The 25,081-nt window shown below is 47.5% G+C and overlaps 2 protein-coding genes and 1 long non-coding RNA gene across 5 annotated transcripts in view; 1 reads left to right on the top strand and 2 right to left on the bottom strand.

Moving 5' to 3' along the window:
• The first annotated feature begins 1,332 nt into the window (after positions 1-1,332).
• ABHD4 (abhydrolase domain containing 4, N-acyl phospholipase B) lies at positions 1,333-12,920 on the top strand. 3 transcript variants are annotated; one of them, XR_012073430.1, is made up of 8 exons: positions 1,333-1,437; positions 3,805-3,893; positions 5,102-5,474; positions 5,627-5,781; positions 7,435-7,546; positions 10,075-10,261; positions 10,933-11,239; positions 12,570-12,920. XR_012073430.1 is itself a non-coding variant. In XM_006217215.4 (7 exons), exons 1-7 carry the CDS (start codon positions 1,376-1,378, stop codon positions 11,020-11,022), a joined length of 1,068 nt encoding a protein of 355 aa, XP_006217277.1. In that variant the 5' UTR covers positions 1,333-1,375; the 3' UTR covers positions 11,023-12,432. The 3 variants fall into 3 exon arrangements, 2 of the variants coding, with proteins under 2 accessions (XP_006217277.1, XP_015105904.1); XM_006217215.4 differs by lacking the exon at positions 12,570-12,920 and having other exon boundaries at positions 10,933-12,432; XM_015250418.3 differs by lacking the exon at positions 12,570-12,920 and having other exon boundaries at positions 1,424-1,548; positions 10,933-12,432.
• On the bottom strand, positions 9,912-12,306 carry LOC140696854 (uncharacterized). The gene is made up of 3 exons (XR_012073435.1): positions 12,216-12,306; positions 10,605-10,673; positions 9,912-10,272 (listed from the first exon to the last, which is right to left on the bottom strand). It is a non-coding gene; the product is annotated as an uncharacterized lncRNA (long non-coding RNA).
• A 10,021-nt stretch (positions 12,921-22,941) lies between the features above and the next one.
• Positions 22,942-25,081, bottom strand: part of OR6J1 (olfactory receptor family 6 subfamily J member 1) — a 29,688-nt gene continuing 27,548 nt past the window's right edge. The window contains 3 exon segments of the mRNA XM_072962799.1: positions 22,942-23,811; positions 23,814-23,861; positions 23,864-24,565. Of these exon segments, the coding sequence (XP_072818900.1) occupies positions 23,504-23,811; positions 23,814-23,861; positions 23,864-24,565 (1,058 nt within the window). The 3' untranslated portion in view covers positions 22,942-23,503.

The raw sequence follows: 25,081 nt of genomic DNA on the forward strand, positions 1-25,081 counted from the left end.
ATGTATAACTGAATCACTATGCTGTAACCAGAAATTGACACATTGTAAGCCAACTATACTTCAATTTTTAAAAATTTAAATTAAAAAAAAATTGGTTCCTCTGCTGAGCAAGGTACTCAGGACCTGTGAGTTAGCCAACCACCACCCCCTCCAACCCCCAGCCCCAATTCCAGCTACCTAAAGCCAACCCAGTGTTGTAGTTTAATCTTTCAACTGCCCCTCCTGGGGGAAGGGAAACAGGGATTCCCCAAACTGATGGAGACCTAGGGATGAGCCAGCTTGTCCTTGGGAACCAGGCTGAGGCCAAAGACGTCCCCAGAGCAGAGGAATGCCCATCTTGGCATATGTAGTTTTGTTACGGAAACAACAGGCCAGCCAAGACACAAGCACCACTTGGAGGGTTGGAGTATTCAGATGTATTACGCTGGCGGGCTCAGAGGGGCTTCTGCCCCAAAGTTCTGAGCACCTCCAAGATGTGCGCATGAGGTTTTATAGGGTAAAGTAAAAGCTTGGGGTATTGGGCCAATAGGCATGGAACAGCTTTAGCAGCATCATAATCACAAAAGTGGAGGCAGGGAGGCAGCAAACCAACATTCTAAAGCCAGATATATATCTTTGAAAACCCAGCTGGCTAGCAAAAAAAACATGAACAGCAAACCAACACTAATTAGCTTAGATTTACAAGTTAGTCCAGCAGAACTCAGATCAGTATTCCAATACTTAGATTTGTGAGTTATCTTGTTAGCCCAGCCCAGCTTTTCCTTCACAGTTTAGGTTTAGGATTTCCAGATCAAATAGAGGATGCCCACTTACGTCCTGAATATTGCATGGGATATACTCACTATAAAAAAGTATTTGTTGTTTATCTGAAATTCAATTTTAACTAGACGTCCTATTTTTTATTTGAGAAATCAGGCAATTTATTTGGGGCACAGGCTCCCAGGCCCTTTGTAGGTACATTCAGCCAGTGGTAGTGTCTCCACAAACATCTTAAACATCTGATTAGAAGGAACACAAGGGGAACACTTTGGGGGGTGGGGGTGGGGCTATAATAGGGAGCACAAAGAGTGTGTGGGAGCCTGCAGGGGTAGTTCTGCCACTTTCCAATTATCAGAGAAGGGAGGTTTGATCGAGCCCCTGTGAGGAACTCGGCAGTTTCAGTACTACTTATTCCCCTCAGTGTGACCAGGATGACTATCCTATTTTGTAAGGGTCTGGGAGACATCTCACTTGTCAGCGGCTCGAGCTGGCTTCTCCAGCCGGCTGGAATCAGAGTCCCAGCCTGCATCCTGGGGCCCTCCGCGGGCCCTGGCCACGCCCCACTTTGTTATCCGACCCTCTTCTGGGTCAGCTGGTGCTGGCGTCAGGCGGAGGGATGGACTGGCTCAGCTCGACCTGGCAGGGCTTGTTTACTATGGCTGATGATCTGGAGCAGCAGTGAGTTAATCCTGTCTCTTTCTCTCTCTCTGTCTCTCTCGGGGCCATGATCCTGGGACTGTCTGTGGCTGAGGAACAGTTTTAGACACCTTCCTGCCTTTCCTGTTTCAGGTCGGCCTCAGGGGGAAGGCTGGGGTTTGCGTGTGCTTGATGTGCTTTTGACCAGAAGAGGCGGCGGCAGAGCCAGGGGAGCGACGTTAAGTCACGCTTGCCCGCAGCGCAGCGATTCTGACTTTCCACTTTAGTCCTCGCGATCGCTGCTCGCTCTTCTCCAGTCGCCGTGGGGTTAGATTTAGTGATGATGTCTTAGATCCCCCGAAGCCAGCGCGTGGGACGCGCCTGCGGGGTAGCAGCCAGGACTTGCTCCAGGATGGAAGTCGGGGATGTAGGAAGAGCCTCGCTTAGCCCGACACGGAGTCGTGGGAAGCAGCGAGAGGGCCCCACCGCGCTGGGGCTGGTCCGGGGTAGTGGGCTTGCAAGTTTCTTTAACTCTCGCCCACCGAGACGCTTAGCCCCTGGCATTCCTAGCTGATAGTATTTAACCGTCATAACAATATCCTTAATGCTGAGTTTTTCAGAATTAGAGCTTTTGGAGTTTGTTACCACCGTCTCAAGGACATCAAGTTTGGGATGCCACCTGTAGATGGTGTGACAAGCAGTTCACTGTCTGATAGGAGCCAGGAAAAGTTCCTTGGAGAATGACTCAGCTTCCAGCCAAGCCGTGGTTTCACCAGAACTGGGCCTTTCCTGGATCTCATGTTCCCCCTTTTCAGAGCTTGCAAAACTAATTAATTTTATGACAATAATAGCTTCCTGGGCTGGAAGGAACTGCCCAGGAGAGTGGCGCTTTCTAAAATGATGCTTCCAAGAGGAAATTTACAAAAGCCTCAATGACATAGGGAAATAGAGGTTAGAGCTGGGAGAGATGCAGGTAGTTCAACTCCTTTTCACAAATGAAGAAAGCCAGTGCCCATAGAAGTTAGGAGACCTCAAGATCACAGAGATCCAGAACAGAACCCTTTTTGCCTCCCCACCACCCCCACCCCCAACAACACCCCCCCACCACCACACACACACACAAACCCATCAGGGTATAAGCACTCTAGAGGAAAGAGACCACTGCAGCCTGGTCAAGTTCATGGCTAAGTGGCTTCTCTACTCCTTGCCTCAATTCCTCACCCTAGCCCTCACCAGTCCCCTTCCTCTTCCCCTTCCCCCCACCCCCAGGCCAATGGTGTTGAGCAAAGAGTGTGCCAGGAGCTATTTCCAGTGCTTTCCCTGTAGCAATTTTGGTGGAAAGGCAAAGCTTTCCCTGAGAATTATCTGCTGAGCAGCCCATGGTGCTATTCCTTGGGACTTTTCTCCTGAGTGTTGCTTTGGGCAGATACAAGGCAGTGTGGGGCCCAGATGACATGATCTGACTTGTCACAGTCTCTGTGGACTGGAAAGAAAGTTTGTCTCTTAAGACCAGCGACGTTCTCAAAGACAGGTTATTTAACAGGGCAAAGCCATTCTGTTCATAAATGATATCACTGAGACTCAGATCCAGGGTTTATTTACTAATTCTAAAACTGGTACTTTCAACCTCTACCCTGCAGTGACTTAAAGTCCCCTGGGTATAAAGTAGAGAGCAAGATAGTTTATTTCATCTGCCTTACTGCACGCCTTTGGAGGTGTGGACATATGTGAACTTTCTACTCATTTTATAATGTGGAAAACAAGGACAGAGGCAACTTGTATCCTGTCAGTGAGTCACAGCAGGACTTGAACCCAATCCTCCCTCCTTCCACGCCCTGCCTATCCCATCACGTCATTCAAAGCTGGACTGATTGATTACCTGAGAGCCCAGCTGGGCACTGACACAGTGCTCTGTACTTCCAGTGGCTTGGAAGAGGGCACACACAAACCCTGGTGCCCTGCCAGGAGGGCAGGTGGCATGGAAATTTGCCCTGCCCTAAAGGAACATGCAGTCCTAGAGATGGCAGTGGGTAAATGAAACATTAGTTAAAAGTTGGTTTTCTTCCCCCTTGTAACCAACCTCCTTGAACATTATAATAACCAGTAACAAAGGAAGTTGTAAAGCTCAAATAAGATAAAAGTGTGAAAGGCTCTGTAAACTGTAAGTGTTGTGCGCATGGCGTTCTGAGTATCTGTTAAAACAAAGGGTATGTTGTTGTTAATAACCATTTACCAGAGAAGAGTAACAGTCTATCTGGCAGTCAGGGAGTTGCTAACTGCCACAGTGGCAGGTCTCAGGAGCCTGGGAAACACCCTGCTCCCTGATAACTCTTTGGTGACTGCAGAGTGGCTGAGAGCATCAGTGCTTCCAACGTTGCTGCTGAGGGTGTCTGTGTCTCCTTGTCCCAGGCCTCAAGGCTGGCTGAGCAGCTGGCTGCCCGCTTGGCGCCCTACTTCCATGTCTCAGCTGAAGAATGTGGAAGCGAGGATCCTCCAGTGTAAGTAGAAGGGACAGTTTGTCCCACCTCCCTCAGGAGGCCCAGGATACAGCATCTTCCCAGAGCCTGGCACGCTGAGCCCACAGATTCCTGATGAACAAGGCTCGCGGTGGGAGGAAGGGATGTCCATGTTTGGAGGGACGAGATATCACAATTTCCTTGACAGTGGTTCCTTGACGTCTCCTTCCCTATCCATCATGCTGGCCTCTACCGCATCCCACAACTTCATCGCAAACCCTGTACCAACTATTAACACCCAACACATATCAATATACACATTCTCTCCTTCCCTTCTCCTTCTCCAATTCCTCTCTTTTGCCATCTCTCCCTCTCACACATCAAACACACAAGCACTTCTTAGATTTACCATATTCCTACCCAAGGACCAGCAGTCCTATATTCTCTAGTATTATTATTCCTTGTGTCCTACCCAGTAGGCCCCGCCACTTACCTGGTGACCACAGTAGATGGAGATCCCCTCAGACCAGCTCTGGGCAGTGATCTGCGGGGGCAGGGTAGCCCATCAGCATCAGTAGCCACTGACTCCAACAAGACCGCTGGGCCACATCTCCCCATATTTCTCATATGACCTCCCCCACCACTGCCCCCGCCATGGCTACCCTCTCTCTTATGGGCCTGAGTAAGTACAGCCACAGAACAGTCACAGCTTTCAAGCCTCTGTCTGGGATCCAGGTGACTTCCCCCAGGCGGCTTAGTCAAATGACTGCCTTCAGACCAGCAGAGCAAGCACCGCCCACCTTGATCTGTCCCTAAGGGGAATAAGCCCATGACTCAGTCCACATCCAACACCTCCTCCATCGGGCTCAGCTCCAATTAGAACCTACCCTTCCAGATCCCCTCAGTGAGGGCACCCATCGGTCAAGCCCCAAGCACACATAGGTTCAAGAGTGATGGATGCCGGAGCTCTGTAGGGTCAGTCAGGTCACTGCCGCCCTGGACCCAAAGGGAGCCAACCAGATAGCCTCATGGAATAAGATGGCCCCTTTTAGTACCTACGGAGTAGACAGTCTGCAAATTGTACTTGGAGTTGAACGCTTAGGGCGTATGGTCAGAAAGTTGTGGAAGGAAAGGCGAGGGAGGTTAGGAAGGGTTTGGAAACAGAGAGAGCTGAAGAGGGGAGTCCAGGCGAAAAGATCACACTGTCAGTGCTCAGTCTTACCGCTCTGCCCTGGACCCCCTCTCCCCAGGCCTCCAGAACAAGTTCCTGGCCCGATATGTGTCCCTCCCGAACCAGAACAAGATCTGGACGGTGACGGTGAGCCCCGAGCTCCGGGACCGCACCCCGCTGGTGATGGTGCACGGCTTCGGGGGCGGCGTGGGCCTCTGGATCCTCAACATGGATTCACTGAGCGCCCGCCGCACTCTGCACACCTTCGATCTGCTGGGCTTTGGGCGGAGCTCGAGGCCGACGTTCCCCAGGGACCCAGAGGGGGCCGAGGACGAGTTTGTGACCTCAATAGAGACGTGGCGGGAGACCATGGGGATCCCCACTATGATCCTCCTGGGGCACAGTCTGGGAGGCTTCCTGGCCACCTCCTACTCGATCAAGTACCCTGACAGGTAAGGAGGAGCCACCCTCTAAATCAGGACCTGACTCCTCACCTTACTGGGAATCTTCCAGCATTTCCAGTAGGTCTGCTCTGCCTGGGCCATCGAAGGGCTGTGGTACCTTCATGCAAGGATGACTTGTCTTCTCCTTTTTCCTCCTTTAGAGTTAAACACCTCATTCTGGTGGATCCGTGGGGCTTTCCCCTCCGACCAACCGACCCCAGTGAGATCCGGGCACCCCCGACCTGGGTCAAGGCTTTGGCCTCTGTGCTAGGGCGCTCCAATCCACTGGCTGTTCTTCGAGTAGCTGGGCCCTGGGGTGAGTAGCTGGCAGATGAAGAAACGGTCTCAAACCACAGCATCTGGACTCTCACCATCTCCAGTTATTCATGAAAAGTGGGAAGAGGCCTAGCATTGTTATTTAAAACTGTTCGTCTGGACCAGATGTCTTAGTCTTCAGTTTCAGAAGGTTCTTTTTTTAACTTTTAAAGCTTTCCTATGCCAGGGACAGATGGGGTAGAATTTCTACTCTGAGCCTTGGCTAGATCCCCTGGTGCGAGAGAAAGGGGCCATGGGGTGACTTCGTCTGCTGAGTTTTGACACTACACGTGTGAGTTTATGGCAGCCTCTTGATGTTTCAGCATGGTAGCCACCACTGGATTCCAGCTCTGCAGCTCACCCAGCTCCTGCAGCTGGGTGAGGCCAGAACCAGAACCTCCAGCATAACCCACAGTGGCAGGCAAGCCCCTTTAAACCAGGCCCAGCCCCCGTCAGATACCACATCTTCACCAATTGGTAGCTGTCAGCAAATCTTATAGGTAACGGAAAGGAAGGGGGAGGGAACCAGCCAGAGTAAGTAGAATCAGTCAGCCCCCACCTTCTGATCTCATGCTGCCAGCACCCTTCCTTTCTGGGGAGCTTTTGACTCTGATGAAGTGAAAAGCAGTTTCCCTTTATGGAAAAAATGGATGACCTTCTATCCTGCCCGGATGGCTTATGTATACACAGTAATGTTCAACGGCCAGTTATTATGAGTTAATTGTTAATGGGTGAATCAGAATCGTCTCTCCAGGCCTTCAAGAGACACAGAATGGCTCTGGATAAAAGAGAAAAATGAGCAGAGCAGAAGGTAAGAGTTTGGGGAGAAGGGAAGGAAATCAAGAGACACAGGTGCCAAGGACAGTAAAGGGGCAGAGGGCTGACCCTCCGAGGGTTCCCAGCACTGTGGACTCCAGCAGGAGTCCTTTTCCAGGGAGAACCCCAGCTCTAACCACTCTCCCCAGTTCTGGACTTGCCTCTGGCCAGGTTCGTGCATGGACATCAGAGCTAGTTTGGCTGGCGCAGTTGGCTGCGCCAACTAGTAGACCAGGGAGAGAGAGAGGTCAGGAGTTGACAGTGAGACTAAATTTTTGCAGCCTGTTTCAGATGCCCTACTTCTTATGTATGCACTATATAAAGAAAGGTGAAGGGAACAGATTGCTCCAAAACTGTGTCCCGAGTCTGAGATGCCAGGGTTAGCTGTACCTCTTCACTCGTATTCTATTACAGCCCTCTGAACGTGAGAGGGCTCTTGGGAGGTGATCTGGTTTCATCCACTACCTTCAGAAGATTAAAAGGTCATAAAGGGTCTCAGAGAGAAAGAGAACAAAGCTCAGACTGTAAAAGAAAAGCATCTCAACCATGGCCTCTTGTGGGGCCAGTGACCTTTGGAGGAAAAGACCTTGGGACTTCACTGAGCTGAAAATAATCTAGTTCTCAGTGCCGTTAGATGGTCTAAATGCTTTGGTAACCAACTGACTCTCATTTGTAGTCACCTAGAGCTTCCCCAAAGACTCACCACTGTAATGTTAAATGTACGAAGCAAACAAACCCTTAGGAGAAATGATGTTTGGTTCAAGTTGTTAAAACACGCGCAGGCAGGAGTCTTTCCTCCCCATCCAAACTGGCCCCTCCGCGTACTGTCCCCTCCCAGGGCCCGGCCTGGTGCAGCGGTTCCGACCGGATTTCAAGCGCAAGTTTGCAGACTTCTTTGAAGACGACACTATATCGGAGTACATCTACCACTGCAATGCACAGAACCCCAGGTGAGGGCAGCTGCCAGGGCTGGCTCGGGCTTCCGTGGGTTTGGAGCTATAACTTCAGCTGCTGGAAAACTCTGGGACTGTCCCAGGATCATTCTTTGCTGTATTTCTTCTTCCACAGAGCTCCCGTTCAGTCAGGGGAACAGAGGCTTTAGCGGGCTTGATTATTTCCAGAGACTTCCCCAGGGGTAGATACAAAGGGATGGAGAAGATAATAGATTAATTAAACACACCGCTGTCTCGAGAGGAAGACCTTTACTCCTCCCTAGAGATGGGCAGTTAGCCTGATAGGCAAGAGTCTGGAAAACATTTGCAAAGATCTGTTTTTTTTTTAACTGAAAAAGTGATACGAACATGGTATTTTTATAAAGGCAAAAGAAAGAAAGAAGTCTTCTTCTGTCCTGGACCTGTAATTCCCAAATTTTCTTGTTATTTTCAGTCTGATATACCACGTGACATTGCTTCAGGGAACCTCCTTGCATATCTTCCTTTGCACACATGGCTGTATCTCTAGACTACATTCCTACTAATAGAACTGCTGATGGGAAGAGTGTGCATTTTAAAATTTAATTAGGTGCACCTTGAAATGTTACTGTTGGGACAGGAATGCCTTGCCTGTCTTTTGGAGATTTAGGGATGTCCCCAGAATCTCGAGCTGAATTCACATCTGTGCCTATTCAGACAGCAGGGCTGTGCGGCCTGCTGATCTAGTCTTAACAGCTGCCAGCCAGGGCAAAGTCAGGGAGGTAATCTTCCCCTCGGGCCGTGCCCTGTAAGTGGCTTGATAACCCACTTGATAACCCGTGGAGGCCTCACCACAAGCCGCTGGGAAGCATCTCAGGGGAGCCAAGGTCACTGGGAGCAGCAGCACTGCCCCACCTCACTTCAGACTGGTTCAGCCTGAAGCTGTGAAGCAGCTGGGGTTTTGCATTCCAGCCGCACTGTCTGAGCACTAGCCTCAAACCCAGGCAGCTTTTGGGCAGGGTGGGAACTGTCCATCCTCAGGAGCTCTGCTGATTGAAGGGCCCTGCTAAAGTGGCAGTATAGAAACTCAGCTCAAGCGTCGAGTCAGGTAGCCCCCTGCTTCCTGCTCTCCCTCCCACCGCTCAGCCCCCCTGGGCTCGGTGCCACTCTCGTACCCATCTGAGGCCCCGCAGGCCCAACCCCAGCTCTTTCCCCAGCGCATTCCCCAGGCCCAGACCTAGTTCTGTATAATAAACAGCCTCCCAATCTAAGCCACAGAGTATGTAATCATGCAGCTCACTCATGTCCTAGAGGAAGCAGAGATGATGTCAGTGATGACCAGTCCCTTCCCCCAGACACCATCACTCAATTTTATAGGCCCCTGTGTGTATCTAAGTTGTGACCCTGATAAGTGCATGATAACTCTTACCATTTTCTTGGAAAACATATAATTTGGCCAAAGAAAAATATTGGGGGGTGGGGGGTACCTACTTCACTTCACCTAAACTTAGGGGCTTTGTACATATTTCATTTTCCTCACAATGACTAACAAACTGGGTAAAATTCCTTTCCAGTTGTAGGTGAGAAACTTAATCATGTATTCTGGTTACATGACTTGCTAAGACAGTATAGCCAGGATTTGAATTCATGTCTCTCTGACTCCAGAGTCCATGATTTTCCCACCATGTTGCAATGTCTTAGGAAAGAACTCTGTTTCTGGTGGCAGAACTCAGGCTCCCCTTCATCTCAGGGGTGTAAAGGAGACTGGGGGTGTTATAGCCTGAACAGGTGGAGCCTGATGGGCAGCAGTCTCCCCAACCGCTCCCGCTTCCCACAAAAGCTACAGATCAGCCTGGACAGCTGGCTTCCGCCCCAGCCTCGCAGACCCTTTGTGACATGTCCTCAGGTAGCTCTCCCTAAGGACATGGCCAGGGAGCAGAGTAGGTTAGATCAGCCATCATTGCATCTCACGCAGCACAAACTGATGTTCCCCCCGGGTCCTCACAAGACTGACATTTCATTCCAGAGTCTCCTTAGCGCTTGCTCTTCAGAGTCCACCTCAAGGGAACTCGGCCCTCTCCTCCAGCCCCAGAGGGCCAAGTCCCCAGTCTGTTCTCCTAGCACTCCACCACCCCCTCCTCATTCTTGGGAAACTTGAAGTTAAATAGTTAAGGGTATAATTAATTATTTAATGCCTAAAGCATGAGGAAAATGTGAGCTCCAGGAGGGCAAGCACCGCATCCATCTTGTTCCTATGTCCTGGCCCACAGCTCAGGGATGACACAAATATTTGCTGAATAAATCGTAACCCATTACACTCTTGGCCAATTCTCAGTGCCCTGGGGTTTTCCCAAGCATGTCTCTTCTAACTCTTCTGGGATAGGAACCTCTGGACAGTCGGTCCTCTCTCTTAATCTTACCAGTATTTAATAAGCCCAGGGCTGGGCTCCGAGAGGAACACAAAGATGACAAAGATTCTGCCCCAGCCTCCAAAGAGGCTCACAAGTTGACATTTTCTGCTGCAATGTTTACTCTCTTCACTGCCTCACCCTGTTTTGCTTCTTCAGTGGGGAGACGGCATTCAAAACCATGATGGAGTCCTTCGGCTGGGCCCGGCGCCCCATGTTAGAGCGAATTCACTTGATTCGAAAAGACGTGCCCATCACCATGATCTATGGGTCCAACACCTGGATAGACACCAGCACGGGGAAGAAGGTGAAGCTGCAGCGGCCGGATTCCTACGTCCGAGACATGGTACGTTGGCCCTGGAGGAGCAGGACTGAGGACTCAGTGGGGATGAGAGTCAGGGTAGAGAAGGGTGACGGGAAGGTCAGGGGAAAAGAGGAGTGGACCAGTTGAGATACAGCAGTGGGTTTGAATGGGTTGGCTCTCTGTAATATAATTAGGAACTTCTCACTTCTGTGTAGCCCAGTTCAGCTAAAAGGCAGGTTTCTGTCCGGTAGCCAGGCACAGACACCACGCGGCCCGTCCAGCCCCCTGCAATTCCTACCCAAGACCAGAGCCGGGAGCAGTACAGCCAACAGCAGAGACTGCCATGAAGCCTTCCCACTGCACTCCTTCCCCTCCTTTTTCTTACCCTTTCCATCCTCATTTGCTATTGAGCGTGTTTCATGAGGCTGTGCCCTTGGGCTCTGGTTTAGCAGACCTGTGGATGACATGAGCAGGTCTGTGGTAGGGCTGGCATGGAGGGAAAGATACAATCAAGGGCCACAGAAGAAGTAGGCTGGGATACTGGGATTCACCGGCTCCCACAGGAAAGCACCCAGCTCTGGGGACCATTGTTTTAGATAAAGTGCTCATGCGCGATGGGCAAGTAGGTTTAAGGGGAACTGCAATAGCATGACAGCTTTCCAGTGCCTGGAATCAAGGGCCATCCCACCCCTGGCGGGGTCCTCCCTCCACAGGAGATCGAGGGTGCCTCGCACCACGTGTATGCAGACCAGCCGCACATCTTCAACGCTATGGTGGAGGAGATCTGCAACTCGGTTGATTGAGCCGCTCTCCCAAGAGGACAAGGCGAAAGCCAGGGAATTGCTCTCACCTTCCTGTCTCCTTACTTACCCCTCTGTCCTTTCCTCACTAACTAACACGTGCCAGCCAGGCAGAGCCTCAGGCTGTCCCCCAGGCAGGACCACAGAAGAAGAGCACTCCTGATCCTGTGCTAAGGGCTGGAGGCAAAAGCCACAAGAGGCCTTGAGCTCCCCACCCCGGGTAAGAACATAAAGGGTTGCAGAGTGCCACCCCCTTCTCCCCATGCCAAGTGTCACCCAGGTGGCTGTAAAGGGAGCGCACCAAGCCACATCCGCCCTGTGCCGAAGGGAGGGTGGCCTCTTCCGTGGGCAAAGGAGAGGCTCTCCGCAGCCTTTCCCAGCTCCGGAGTGTCTGTGAGGGTAGGTTCCATGCAAGAACATTATCCTCCTCCATCACCCCCGGCCCCCGTCCCATGCCAGTCCATCCAGGGTCTCGTTGGGACCGGTTCCCACGTAACCACCAAGAGCAGGTCCTGGAGCTCCCTTGACCTGTAGGCTCCCTCCCATGACGCAAGAGGTCATATCCAAAGCTCTCATTCATGGATGAGGAACAGGGCGGGGCATGGCTGGTCCATGGTGGAACAGCTCTGTCCTGGGAGAGCTGGGGCGAGCACCTGGGTCTGCTGAGAGCCAGGATTCATGGCAGCCTCCATTTGCTGGGCTTTGAGGCAGGCATCATTGCCATGGGGCTGATCCTGGTCCTGGTCCTGGTCCAACCCTGCCCCCCACTCCAGCCTCACTGAACAGGAGTGCTGTTTGCCTCCCCTGTGTCTCAGCCCTGGCTGCCTAAGGTGGGGACATTCAAGTGCTTCCTTCCCTGCCCCCTTTCCCTCCTACTAGGAGGCCTCTGGCCTCCCTCTGTGCCTTGGGCCCTAACGCCCTGTCTGTAGTATAGAGAAAGGTGGCTGCTGGTGGAGAGACGGGAAGGGCCCTTCAGCCCCGGGCCAAGTCTAGATCCCCATTCTCTCTGGTGTCTGCAGGGTTTTCCCAACCACCCCCAGAGCGGAGGTGCCCGTGAGCCTCTGCCCAGGGTCCAGTGGGGAGCCTCCAGTCAGCAGTTCCCTGTCCTCATCAGCCACAGGATGATTCTCATTGCCTGGCCCTCCATCCCTGCCACCTGTCCCCCAGGTCTCCAGCTCATCCCGCCTGTGACCTACCTGTCATTCTTTCCCAGGGGCTGGTTCCAGGTGCTGCTCTGAGGTTCTGGGCAGTAGGCTGGGCCTGGCCCTAGAACCAGGGCAGTTCCTGCCTACTCCTTCACTTTTGTAAAGCCAACCCTTTCACCAGAATGGTATTAACTCCTGGTGCTTTGTACTACTGGTCCAGCTGCCTTGGGCTCCTTTTCTATATTAATAAAGAAATGAGTAAAAAACTGCTGGCGGTGATGTTTAATATTCTCTGACAAAAAAGCTGAGGGTGGTGCTGAATTCACAATGGCTCCTGTGATGCCTGCATCAGAGCAGGGGCCCCTGAGAGGGACCTGCTCACATGCCACTCCCTCTCCCGTTCAGGGAAGCATCTGCCCTCTGGACCCAGCCCGGACTCCTGGTCAGCACAGCCCATCTCAGCCACCCCCCTGAGAGGATGGATGAGGAGTGGATGGGCCGAGCCCCAGCTCACAGGAGAAGAATTAGGCTGAACTAGGTGCTCCCTGTGGTCTCTTAAATAGGCCCATTATCCAAGTTCATGTGGGCCTACACCTGGTCTGTTCTAACTGCTCCACATCCTCAACCTCAGCTGAGATGTTCCTTACGCAGGGAAGCTTTCCTTTGATCCCCCAAACGAGCTTTGCACCCCCTCTTTTGTGTCTCCATGGTGCACTCGACTGCACCCTTGTAAACCTCATAAACTTGTAGTCACTTGTTTTGTGTCTGTCTTTCCTCCCTGGACTACAAGCTGCTTAAGGACAAAGAGCACTTCTGGCACCTAGTTCCTGTTCAGTAAATTTTTTTTTAAATCTTTTTTTAAAATTCTTTTTTTTTTTTGAGGAGACGTTAATTAGGTTTGTTTGTTTGTTTGTTTGTTTAATGGAGAGGTACTGGGGATTGAACCAAGGACCTTGTGCATGGTAAGCACCCAGTCTACCACTCAGCTATACCCACTTCCCAGTAAATGTTTGTTTTGACTGAGCCAAGAGACATGCAAAGTGTTCAAACGTGCTCACATCATTCTCTGCAGTGCCTGTTGGGTGTTGGCTGACCCCAGCCAGGCCCAGAATGCCACAGCTGGAAATGGCACAGAATGACTGCATTTGTCACAATGAGTGAATGAATGAATGAATGAACAAATGAAGGGAACTCCTGGGTATTGTTTCAAAGTTTGGGTCCAGCCCAGGACCCTGCATCTTCCCTGTGGCTGAAGATCGCTTGATTGCCAACCCTGGCCATTTGGATGTGAGGGCAGGCATTGAGAGCTCACTGCGTGCCAAGCATGAGAGCTGCAATAGTGAAGAAATGTGGTCCCTGCCTTCATGGGAAATCACATCCTATGTGGAGACTCATGATTAATCAGATTATCATGTCAATTAATATAAACTTGCAACTGATAAGGGTTGCCCGGGAGAGGCTGGGAAGGTGTCCTTGGAGAAGTGATGAGCTTAAGGAAGGGCAGGTGAAGGGGTGGGGGCGGATCTGTGGTGAGAACAACCAGTGTACAGGCCTATTAGCAGGGACCATGGCTGTGAGAGGAGGCTGGGGCCCCTGGCTGTGAGAAGGATGTCGTGTTCATCCTAAAAGCAACGGAAAGAAATAACTGGAGTGAGGATCTGGATAGCGTGGGAAGTGTGACAGAACCTGACGTGGGACTTGAAATGACCCCTCTGTCTGCTCTGTGGAGTACAGACTGGAGGGGGATGAGTTCCTGCAGGGGTAACTTTGAGGCTACTGCAATGGTCCAGGCCAGACATGCTGGTAGCTTGGACTTGGCCAGTGACTAGTGGACACCCAGAGAAGATGCAGGAAATGCTTAAGAGGTAAAATCAAAAGGACTTGATGTCAACACTGTGTGCTGCTATCACCCCCTTGGAGAAAATGGCCGAGTGAGGCAGTAGTCACCAAACCTGCTCACATAACAGAACAACCTAGAGTATTTTTAAAAATATAGACTCCCCGGCTGTGTATCCCAGAGTTTGATTCAGTATCCCTGGGTGGAATCTGACCATGACATCTGCATTTAAACACATTTCCTAGGAGATTCTGATGCCCCCTGTTTGCAGACACTGGTTTGAGGGACCCTGTGTATCTGACACTTGACCCAAAAGACTCAAGTAAGTCTCATGGCCCTGCACGTTCATTTTCTTCTTGCCCCAGAACAACTTCTCTCTGGGAGGCTGCATAACATGCTGATGTGATTTTCCCAAACTCAATACAGTGCAAACACATTCCTCAAGAGCAGGTGCAAGAAGAGTCTGAGGAAGGTTCCCTAGAGTGACCTGTGCTTACACTACCAGGCTCACACAGGGACGCATGCCAGTGTGCATGTGTGCGCAAACACACACACACACACACACACACACACACACACACACCCCACCTGACTAGGGCATTTCTAACATTCCCAGGGCTGAGACTAAGAAATCATTTCGAATAAACCACCCAGCTGGTGCCTGTCCTAGTGGGTTCTAAGGATTTACGGTAATGGTTCACATTCTAAACTCGGGTTCCTCAAAGGCACAGCTGTTGACACAGAGAGATTCCACAGAGAAACATAAAGGGCTGTGATAACTCAAGACTCAAAGGTCTCACACTGTTCGGTGGCTAGCAGGAAGTGTGCTAAATATAACCTCCTCCTTGGGCACAGACACCCAGATATGTGTGTGAAACATGCAGTCTGGTTTCATTGCCAAAAGTGTGATGAAAGAGTGATGAACACCTCTCCCCACTCTGGCGTGTCACACTGTAAGCCCACAACTGCAGGTACAGTTTGTAACCAGATAAAAAATAATTCTATTGGCTGATAACAATATCCAGTGAATGGTGCAAAACATCACTTTTTTCATCATGTGAACTGTCAGTTCACACCAAGTCCGCCTTAAATGGGGGGGGGGGACGGACGGGTCTCTCTGGAGGGTCCTTTTTCTCTGGTCTCTCTCCCTTTTCTTCCCTCTCCCAGGGTCCTGGTCTGTCTTGCAGAAGCCAAGTGAGACACTTGAGATTTTGAGGGTCAGTCCCAACCCCACTGGGGTGAAACAGCTCAAGACAAATCACTTCTTCACTTACTAATGCTGACCACTTTTCATAGCATAAGCTCAAGCATTATTATACTAGAAAAGCCTTTGCCTTTATGCTACTAAATATCACTTCCACTGCCGTTGGGGAAGAAGGACAACCCCAGCTTGACACTTGTGAGAACAATGCCTTCTTAGACACAATACTAAGGAGCAGTCATTGACGCCAACAGATGCACAGAGCGTTCCCCCAACCCAGGAAGACAAGACCCCATTCTCTCAGTTGGTGACTCTATAAAGGGGCAGGAGGAGCCCTCGGCAGACCTGGCCTTGCTAATGGGGCTCCTTCCACCAGTGAGTTCTGAGGCCTGATGTCGATCGAGTTTGTTATACTTAGGCAACCTCGTATTTTAGTTGATATGTGAGACCAAATTATACAACCAGAAGAAACCTGGGACATGCTGGTTACTGAAGAAGACTCCTAGGGGCATGGGGTTGCAAGTGATAGTTTCATCTCCTCAGTGCCAGGAGTTTGACTTTGGAAAAGAAAGAGCACAAGGCTGACACCTAACAACTGATGTAGTGTCAGAGAGCAGGATTGGGGGAAGGGCTTGTGATTTATGACAACAGATCTATAAGCCTCTGATAAGTTACAACATAACTAACAAAAAATGGGCCACATGTACTTCCCAAAATTGTCAAGGAAAGAGAAAAGTGTCTAAAGAAAAGTGCTAAAGCATTACGACAGCAGCGGTTTTCCTACATGGGTCTGCAGACTGGAGCTGGTTCATGACAAGGGATTTCTGGTCTACAGTGAAATAACATTTTTTTCAATATTTTTAAATTTGGAAATTATGTCCTTTCTAACCTTATCAAGATTAAACTACATTCTTTAGTGAAAAGATATTGACATTCTAAGAGTGTTTGGGTGATGGAATGTCATTTATTTTTGCCAAACACATCAATTTCAGGGATTTTCTTCTGTAATTAACTAATCTGAATAAAATCCTAAAGCTGGGAAGTGCTGCATCAGAGAAGACCAGAATGAGAAAGGAACTTGATTTTTATTTTTAACAAAGTAGAAACAAGCTTTATTAATGTAGCCTCCATGTATCCAGTACATTATCTGTCTTCCAGGTGTTTAGAATTGTAACAAAGATCAACAATAGACATTAAATATATGCAAGTCTTTATACATAGTAGAAAGAAGAATGAAGTATAGAAATAGAAACTGGCAGGGGAAAGTGGTCAAGGGGGGCTTTTGGAAGGTGACTTGAGCTGAGACCTGTAATGAGGGAGCTGCCCATGTGGATATTTGGAAGCGCAGAGTTCCTGAGGCAGGAATGCTCGGGAATATCGGAGGAAAGGTAAGAAAGATAGTGTGGCTGGAGCTGAATGAGCAAGGAGGAAAAGTACAGAAATGAGGTCAAAAAATGAGTCATGGACACAATAATACATTGCCTGTTAGGACATGCAAGGACTTTGAGTTCTTCTAAATGTGAGCAGAAACCATAGCAGGGCTGAAAGCAGAAGTTGAATTTTATCACAAGAAGATAAATGGATGATGTGGAACTCATGACTGGAGGATGACCGTGGAAGGATAACATTGTTCAGAGGAAGCAGATCTAATTACAGGTTTAACAGTAGTGCATATGTCCAAAAGGAAATCACAAAACTGAAAATGGAAATTTTTGGATGGGGGTAAAAGAAGAAACAAATAGGAATATAAAATCTGGTAAGAGTCACATCATAGAGGTTAAGATAAAATGTGGGCATAGATGATGTTTTTTAAATTCAGATGGCAAAACTGTTCCAAGGCAGGATACAGTATTGACAGAGGTCCCAGCCTCAGGGCATCAACTCTAAGTCTCCCTCTGCTGTTGAAGCAGAGCACTTAGTAAATTCTTGCCCTACTGACAACTTCACTTACTAGGAAGTTTTTTTTAATTAAATTGTAATTTACATAGATTATTATATTAGTTTCAGGTGTAGAATATAGTGATTGATAGTTTTATACTAAGTCATGATCACCATTGTAAGTCTGGTAACCATCTGTCACCATACACAGTTATTACACTATTATCAACTACATTCTTTATGCTGTACATTACATCCCGTGACATGTTCATTTTATAACTAGGAGTTCGTCCCTTTTAATCCTTTTCACCCATTTCACCCGTTCCCCTATCCTGTGCCCTCTGGTAACTGCCCATTTGTTCACTCTGTCTATGAGTCTGTTTCTATTTTGTTCTGTCACTTTGTGGAATGTTAAGAAAGATGGCCAGACATAATTTTTATAGATTTCAGGAAGTCAGATTTCAAAATATTCCAAGGAAAATTACCTAAGGGGCTCAAAACAGAGCGAATTCTCCAATGTGAAGTTTGAATAGTTTGTTTTGGTTTTGGGGCTTTTTTTCCCCCAAAAGATCCTCTGAGGAACAAAACAACCTTCCTCAGGCAAAGAACAGCCACGCTGGTTGTCTTCTGATGCGACCAGGGACGAATGTCAAGCTTCTTAACGTAAAAAAATGAACCAAACAAGTAAAGCAAGGACAGTTCATGTGAAAACATTAAGCCAATATGAAGGTTTTAGTGGATTGGAAGCTCATTTTAAAGCAGTGAAGGTTGAAGCTGCCAAAAAAACTAACACAATGTTAGGGCTCAGTCTTCACATCGGTACATAGACTCAATGGTTCCACTGAACCTTGATCTGAGCAGAGGCTCAATTCTGAGGACATATTTCCTTTTTTTTTTTTTTCTGTAAACAAAACATTTTCATTGTAGAAAAATGAGGGGAAAAAAAGAGACTCTAAAAAAATCATCCAGAATTATACTACCCAGAAATAACTACATTAAATATTTTTGAATATATCTGTTTTCTTTCTATATCAGTAAATATAGAATATAAAAAATACAATCATCTGTCAGTGTCTGAAGGACATTGGTTCCAGGACTCCCACGGATACCAAAACGTTAGTATGCTGAAATTCCTTGTATAAAATGGCGTAGTATTTGCACATAACCCACACAGCCTCCCATATACTTTGTTTTTTGGTGGAAGGGAGGTAATTAGGCATTTGTTTGTTTGTTTGTTTGTTTGTTTGTTTTAATGGAGGTACTAGGGATTGAACCCAGGACCTCTTGCATCCTAAACATGTGCTCTACCACCAAGCTATAACCTACCCCCATCCAATGTACTTCAAATCATCTCTAAATTACTTGTAATAGCTAATACAATGTAAATCCTATGTAAATATTTGTCTATGCGCAGCAGATTTAAGTTTTGCTTTTTGGAACTTCCTGGAATTTTTTTTTCAAATATTTTCAGACCACAATTGGTTGAATCTGTGGATACAAAACTCTCAGAGGTCTGACTGTATATGATTATTCCAAATTGTATTCCTTTGTGTAGATCTGCCATAATTTGTTGATCCAGTTTTCTGTTGTTGAAGTTTAGAATGCCTTCTGAATGTTTTTATTTTATAAACAATGTGTCAGGCACCTTGTACAATCATTTTTTGTGCATTGACCAATGATTTCCTTCCCTGATATAACATCTTAGGACTGAAGAATGTGCAAAATATTAAGGCTTTTAATAAGCAATGAAAATGGTTTATACAGGAGGAGGTTATAGCTCAGTGGTAGAGTGCCTGCTTAGCATGCACAAGGTCCTAGGTTCGATCACCAGGACCTCCATTAAAAATAAATAAATAAACAAACAAACCTAGTTACCTCCTTCTCCCCCAAAAAGATTTATACCAAGCAATCAGAAAAGGGAAAGCAACCCAGCAGAAAAATTAATGTTTTATCTTTGTGCACAGGGCAAAAAAATGTGAATAAACAATTCACAGAAGATATGCAGATAATCAATGAACATACGAAGAGATAGATGTTCAACCTCACTACTAATAGAAGAAACACAAAACAATGAGATACTATTTTTTAAGTGACCAAAAAATGACCCCCAAATTTTAAAACTGCCAATATCTTGTAATGCCAATGGTGAAAAAAAAATGGACATTTTCATACAATGTTGGTGGGAAAGGAAATTGTTACTACGTTTTTGTAGACAATTTGGCAGAATCAACCAAAATAATCTACTGAAATTTAAAATGGTCAAATGCTATAAGCCCTGAGTATTAATAGTAAGAATTTATGCAATAAATTTTAGCACCATTAACAAAATACTAACAATCTCAGGTCCATTGTTTATAAAAGTGACATCTAAAAATGAGTTATGTAGTTTTATAGGTATTGACATGGAAAGATATTTTAAAATACCAAGTTGTAGACACTTTATATAACACCATTCCATTTCTGTAAAATAAAAGTTATGTGTGTATGAAAAAATATGTGTGTGTTCCATAAATATAAACTGTTCAAATAACATTTGCTGCTGGACAATAGGCTAGTAGAACTCATGTTTTATTTTATACACTTCTATACTGGCTGAACATTTTCAATGAATGCGTATTTTTATAATTAAAAATTAGAAACAAAAAAGCTCTCCAGTCAAAGGTGAGCCTCATTTTGGTTTATTTATGCCCATGCTGTCAGTTTCAGGGGTGAGCACTCCCAGACAGGGGTCAGGCGTGCTTGCCTTTCATCGTACATGGTCCAGTACAAACATTTACCTGTAGCTGACAAAGCCTGTGGAAGCAAAAAGCATTGTAGGAACTGGGCTCCCAGAGGGCTGTGTAAGGGCAAGTACAAGTAGGAGGCTGAATTCTCCCTGTTGAAAATAAGGGAAGGGCTGTCTCTCCTCTCCCTTTTCTTAGACATTTGCTTTGGAAAACTTGTGAGTTCTGTGTCTGTCCTTTGAAATGTACATAAATCTTAAATGTATATAAATCTTTAGTTTTAAAAATCCAAATCCTTAGGAGTTTGGGATTAACAGATAACACATTATTATATATAAAATAGATAAACAACAAGGACCTACTGTATAGCACAGAGAACTATATTCAATTTCTAGTAATGAGCTGTAATGGAACAGAAACTAAAAAAAAAAATATGTGTGTGTGTGTGTGTGTGTATAACTGAATCACTTTGCTGTACACCTGAAACTAACATTGTAAACCAACTATACTTCAATAAAAAATAAGAATTAAAGACAAAAAAAAAATCTAAACGAGCCTCTGGCCAGCTTTGTGACTCAGCAGGTCTTTCTTAAGTACCTGGGAGCCGTGTCTTTGAAGTGCAGTCGCCAAGGAAGACAGCTCCCCTCTCTCCCAGTCTCTGCGGGAGGGGAGGAACCTAACTTCCTGAGCGCTGCATGCCCATTACTACCGCCAGTCTTAAAGATACAAAAAGTTTATTTTTCCTTCGGATAAAGCCAGTTAGCTAACACGGTCACCCCAATCACCAAGTGAAGGTAGGATGCACTACATGTGACACACGGTGTGGTCAAGTCCTCTTACTTGAGGATTGGTTATTTATCTTGACAAAACGTATGCAATCCATTGTGTCTATTGGACCACATTAAAGGGCAAAATTTCTTCTGTCTTGCAGTCTCTAGAGGACTGCCTCTGATGCTCGTCATACTCTGGTTTAGTGAATCTTCAATAGTAAAGTTGTTTTCTCTCCCCTCCACCTTTGAGGAGAGGTCTTTTGGATTGGCAGATTTTGTTTTTAATTATATTTCCCCAACAACTGCCGAGTGTCAGATGGCCTCATATATTTTTGGAAGCCTAGATGCCCCCCAGGTTCTGTCTCTGCAACCCTCTGGGAGGCCATGGGCAAACAGGAGCTGTGGGGACCACAGATAACATCAGGAAAAGGAAGTCACATCAAAGACCAGAGATGTCTGCTGGGCCCACTTGGACATGCTACCCCAGTCCACAGGCTTTCTAGGACCAGACAACAGGCCAAATTTAAGATTCTATCTTCTGAGAGGGGGGAAAGCTACTTCCCATTTGGCCTTGGAAATGGAATGAGTATAAAAGTGGGAGCAAGTGAGACAGGAGGGAAGGGGGCAGGGCACAACCACTGAAGGAGCGACACAGCAATTGAGGACAGGACAACCTGGTCGGAACCAAGATGGCGGAAGACTCGACTTCCAGTAGACCTTGAGCCTCACGGCACACCCACAGGTGCCATGACAGTTCCCGGGCTGACAATAAATAGCCAAAAGTGGGCGAGGTCCAGTTCCTGGAAATCCTTTCCCCTTCCCCAACATAGCTGGAAAAATCATCCCCCTCATTAGCATATAAAATTACCCAGCCCATAAAAACTAACCACCCCAAAACCTTACGGCCTTTTTCCTCTCACCTTCTGAGATGGCCCCCATTCTGCCTATAGAATATTTATCTCCTAAGCAGCTCTCCCTTCTGAGTGGGACGGACTGAACTCTTGTCTACAGAGTGTGTATCACCCTAAATAAACTGATTTTAACTTTACTGTGCCTCTCTTGAATACTTTACTGCGCAAGGCAAGGACATACTCTCAGACAACGCAAGTACAGACCAGCTAAGGCAAAGTTTGCAAGCAGAAAAGCTGTCTTTGCTGGCCTTCACTCCCACATCTGAACACATCACCATTTCCTGACCACCCCTCACCACTGCCCACTGACCTCTCCGCCTCAGGGGGCCCTCCCAGCACCCTCAGGCTTCACCCTCCTCCATTTCTTTTCAAACCTCCTATCTGAGGGGCTGAACAATTTTATTTAACTGTAAATGATCCAACCTGATCCTCACCCTCTTCTACTATAAAGCTTCCCAGTTCCCTGCCTGCATTTGAATCTCTGCCAAGTGCAAGTGATGATGGCAACTCCCCTGCTGTAGCCAGTTCTGGATAAATGGCCTCTGTTCTCATTCAGGTGGTCCTCGTTTATTTCCACAGCACTCTACAGTTTCCTTAGGTGTATGTTCCAGGCAAAGCACAGGTATTAATACAAAGTGGATGCTAGAGGCCAAGGGGTACAAAAAAGGAAATTTCAGGGTTTCTGATGACATTGAAAAAATTTAACACACTGGCCTAGATGAGGCCAGTCAAGCATCCCAGGCAGTGTTTGGGCACCAAGAATTCAGACAAAGAGGGTAGTTGGAAATAGGCATCTTTCTAGTTCTTGGAGCTAGAAAGGGGGAGGGGCTATCCTTGATGCAGAGAGCTTTGTAGTCAAGCTGTTTTTTGGTCATAAGAAACGAAAATCTTCTCAAAACAGCTCAATAAAAAGGGGTGTGATGTATAGGTACTGGCAACCTTATCAAATCCAGGAATGGGAAATAAACTGTCAGCTCCCTGGCCTGGGAAGTCATTAGAGAGGAGGGCCCTTTATTCTGTCTGTGGCTGAGTGGACTCTCATCTGTCTCTTCTCTATTTTTCTCTACACATCAATTTCATTCTCTTTGACGGGCAGACTGGTTCCCTTTAATTACTTATCAGCTTGTGTATGACCCCAGATGGCCACTTCAGGCACCGTGTGTACTTGAGTTTCCAGGGGGCGCATCACCAGTCTCTGGTACAGTCCCTACATCTGTTTGTTCACACTCTCAAAAAAGAGACACTTGTTTGCACAGTTTATCCGTCCCAGCCAAGCCACGTGGGTCTGTGGGCTGAGAACGGAAGTGCTTGGCTAAAGGTTTCCAATGGGAACTTGGAAATTTGTAAAAATCACTGGCCCAGCCATGGCTTGTGCCTTCAGTCAGATCATCTATCTATGGGCCCATCAGGGGAGGCTGAGGGAACAGGGCCATGTCTCATCTAGGAATGTGAGCACGGAGGGTGTTATGACCATTTTTATTACAGAAAGTGGCATTGTTAAATAACACGGATTCCATACATCCACCACAATCACTGCAAATGTCCACTAAGGAAGGACAGTGAATTGGGGGATATGACAGTGGATTGGAGAATAATGAATAACGAAGGTTTTCTTCCTAGAAGGATTCCTAGAGAAGATGGAAGGTAAGAGGGTCCACGCAGAGGGGACCGGGAAGGACGTCGTGCCAAGCTGATAGAAGCACTGTACTCAGGATTCGCAAGGAAATGGAGCCAAATATGTTGAGACTTCAAACAGGACACGGGCTGCATGGCCCTTCAGCAATTCCTAGAACATTCAGTGGGGACGGGACTTAGAGAGCATCAGGTCCAGTGCTGACACACTTCCAGTGAGAGCACTGAATGGCAGGTGACAAAGTGACAAGGTTGTTGCCACAGAGTTTGAGCTAGAACAAGGGCCAGGGTCCAAGTCCCTGTTTCCAAGTTCAATCTTCTTTCTGCTGTAGACCATTCAGGGTCCTTTAGCGAGCTCACCTTTTCGTCCAAGGCAGATCCCCTCTCTTAATACTGGGGATTTGCACAATGGATATGCGGTAGTGAAGAGGAAGAGAGACTAGCCCCTCCTGTGTGGTCTCTGCCCCTTAGCATTGTCCTCATCCTCTTACCCCAGACGGCTCGAACCCTGACCCACACATCCCTGAGGACCCCCAACACCATCTCATTCCTCAGAGTATATATAAAGGGGTTGAGGAATGGAGCCACAACACTGCTCAGGACTGAAGGGACCTTGTTGATCTCCAGACTGTCTTTCTGGAAGGGAATCACATAGATAAACACTGTGATGCTGCTGGAAATCACAACTATGGTCGGGGAGAAGCACAGGTGTTGAAGGCCTTCTTCCTTCCACTTGCAGAAGGACGTGGACTACTGTCAAAACGATGTACGTACAGGAATAGGCCACAAGGACTATGCAGCAGAGGATGACCATGGACGAAAACATAAAATCCATCAGCTCGATGGCAGTGGTGTCTGCACAGGCCAGGACCAGCAGGGGCCCACTGTCACAGAAGAAATGGTTAATGATGTTGGAGTCACAGAAGGGCAGCTGGGAGATGAGGATGATGGGAAAGAGCACAGATAGGAAGCCTCCCACCCAAGAGAACCCAACAGTCCCAATGCAGACAGGAGGCCTCATGATGGTGCTGTATCTCAGGGAGTAGCAGATGGCGGCGTAGCGATCACACGACGTAACTGTCAGCAGGAGAAACTCTACCATGCCCAGGAAGAAGTAGAAATAACACTGGGTGATGCAGCCAGCAAACGAGATGGTTTTATCCCCAGACGCTAAGTTGGCCAGTACTTTTGGAGAAATGACAGAGGTGAAGAGGATGTCCAGGACGGAGAGGTTGCACAGGAAGCAGTACATGGGGATGTGGAGGCGGGGGTAGGATAGCACAATGGAGATGATCAGCAGGTTCCCCAGGAGCGTCAGCAGGAACGTGGGCAGCAGCAGCACCAGGAACAGCAGCTCCACCTGCCTGCTGAGAGGAAGTCCCAGCAAAATAAACTCCGTCACCGAGGCAGTCTGATTCTCCACGGGCCCGCGGGCCACGCTCAATTCTTCTAATGGAACAAAGGGAGGTAATACTTAGGAGAGAGTTCACTGTACAAGGACCCATGGCTGTTCACTAGAAAAATCTGAATGTAGAATATGCTAACCCAGACTGATATGTAATCCAAATTTAACTTGGTTTTAAATTATTTGTCTATCGAGTTAGAAATTTTTTTTCATAATATTCACTGTTAGCAAGAGAACCTGTCCAGAGACCTTATTGTCACACAATTCATATGCACTTCCAAAAAAATATCAGTTTGCATTAAAAAACTTAAAATTGAGCAAATCTTTAGACTCTGAAATCCTACTTCTGTCTTGAGGAAATAGTCGTGGGTATGTTTTGCAACAGGAATATTCATCCCAGAATTGCTTACAATAGTGAAAATTTGGCAACAACTTAAATATTCCAAAATGGAGGAGGGAATAAATAAACTATGGTAACATCTAAACAATAACATATCAGTTGGGGAAGGTATAGCTCGGTCACAAAACGCATGCTTAGCAAGCAGGAGGTCCTGGGTTCA

Source organism: Vicugna pacos, chromosome 6, assembly GCF_048564905.1.
Source record: "Vicugna pacos chromosome 6, VicPac4, whole genome shotgun sequence".
Classification (NCBI taxonomy): Eukaryota; Metazoa; Chordata; class Mammalia; order Artiodactyla; family Camelidae; genus Vicugna; species Vicugna pacos.

What these genes read in the sequence shown, in the direction of transcription:
- ABHD4 (XM_006217215.4), top strand. Translation starts at nt 1,376, where the DNA reads ATGGACTGGCTCAGCTCGACCTGGCAGGGCTTGTTTACTATGGCTGAT. An exon ending in GCTGATGATCTGGAGCAGCA is followed by an intron (nt 1,438 to 3,804) that starts GTGAGTTAATCC and finishes TCCTTGTCCCAG; the next exon opens with GCCTCAAGGCTGGCTGAGCA. An exon ending in ATTCCTACGTCCGAGACATG is followed by an intron (nt 10,262 to 10,932) that starts GTACGTTGGCCC and finishes CTCCCTCCACAG; the next exon opens with GAGATCGAGGGTGCCTCGCA.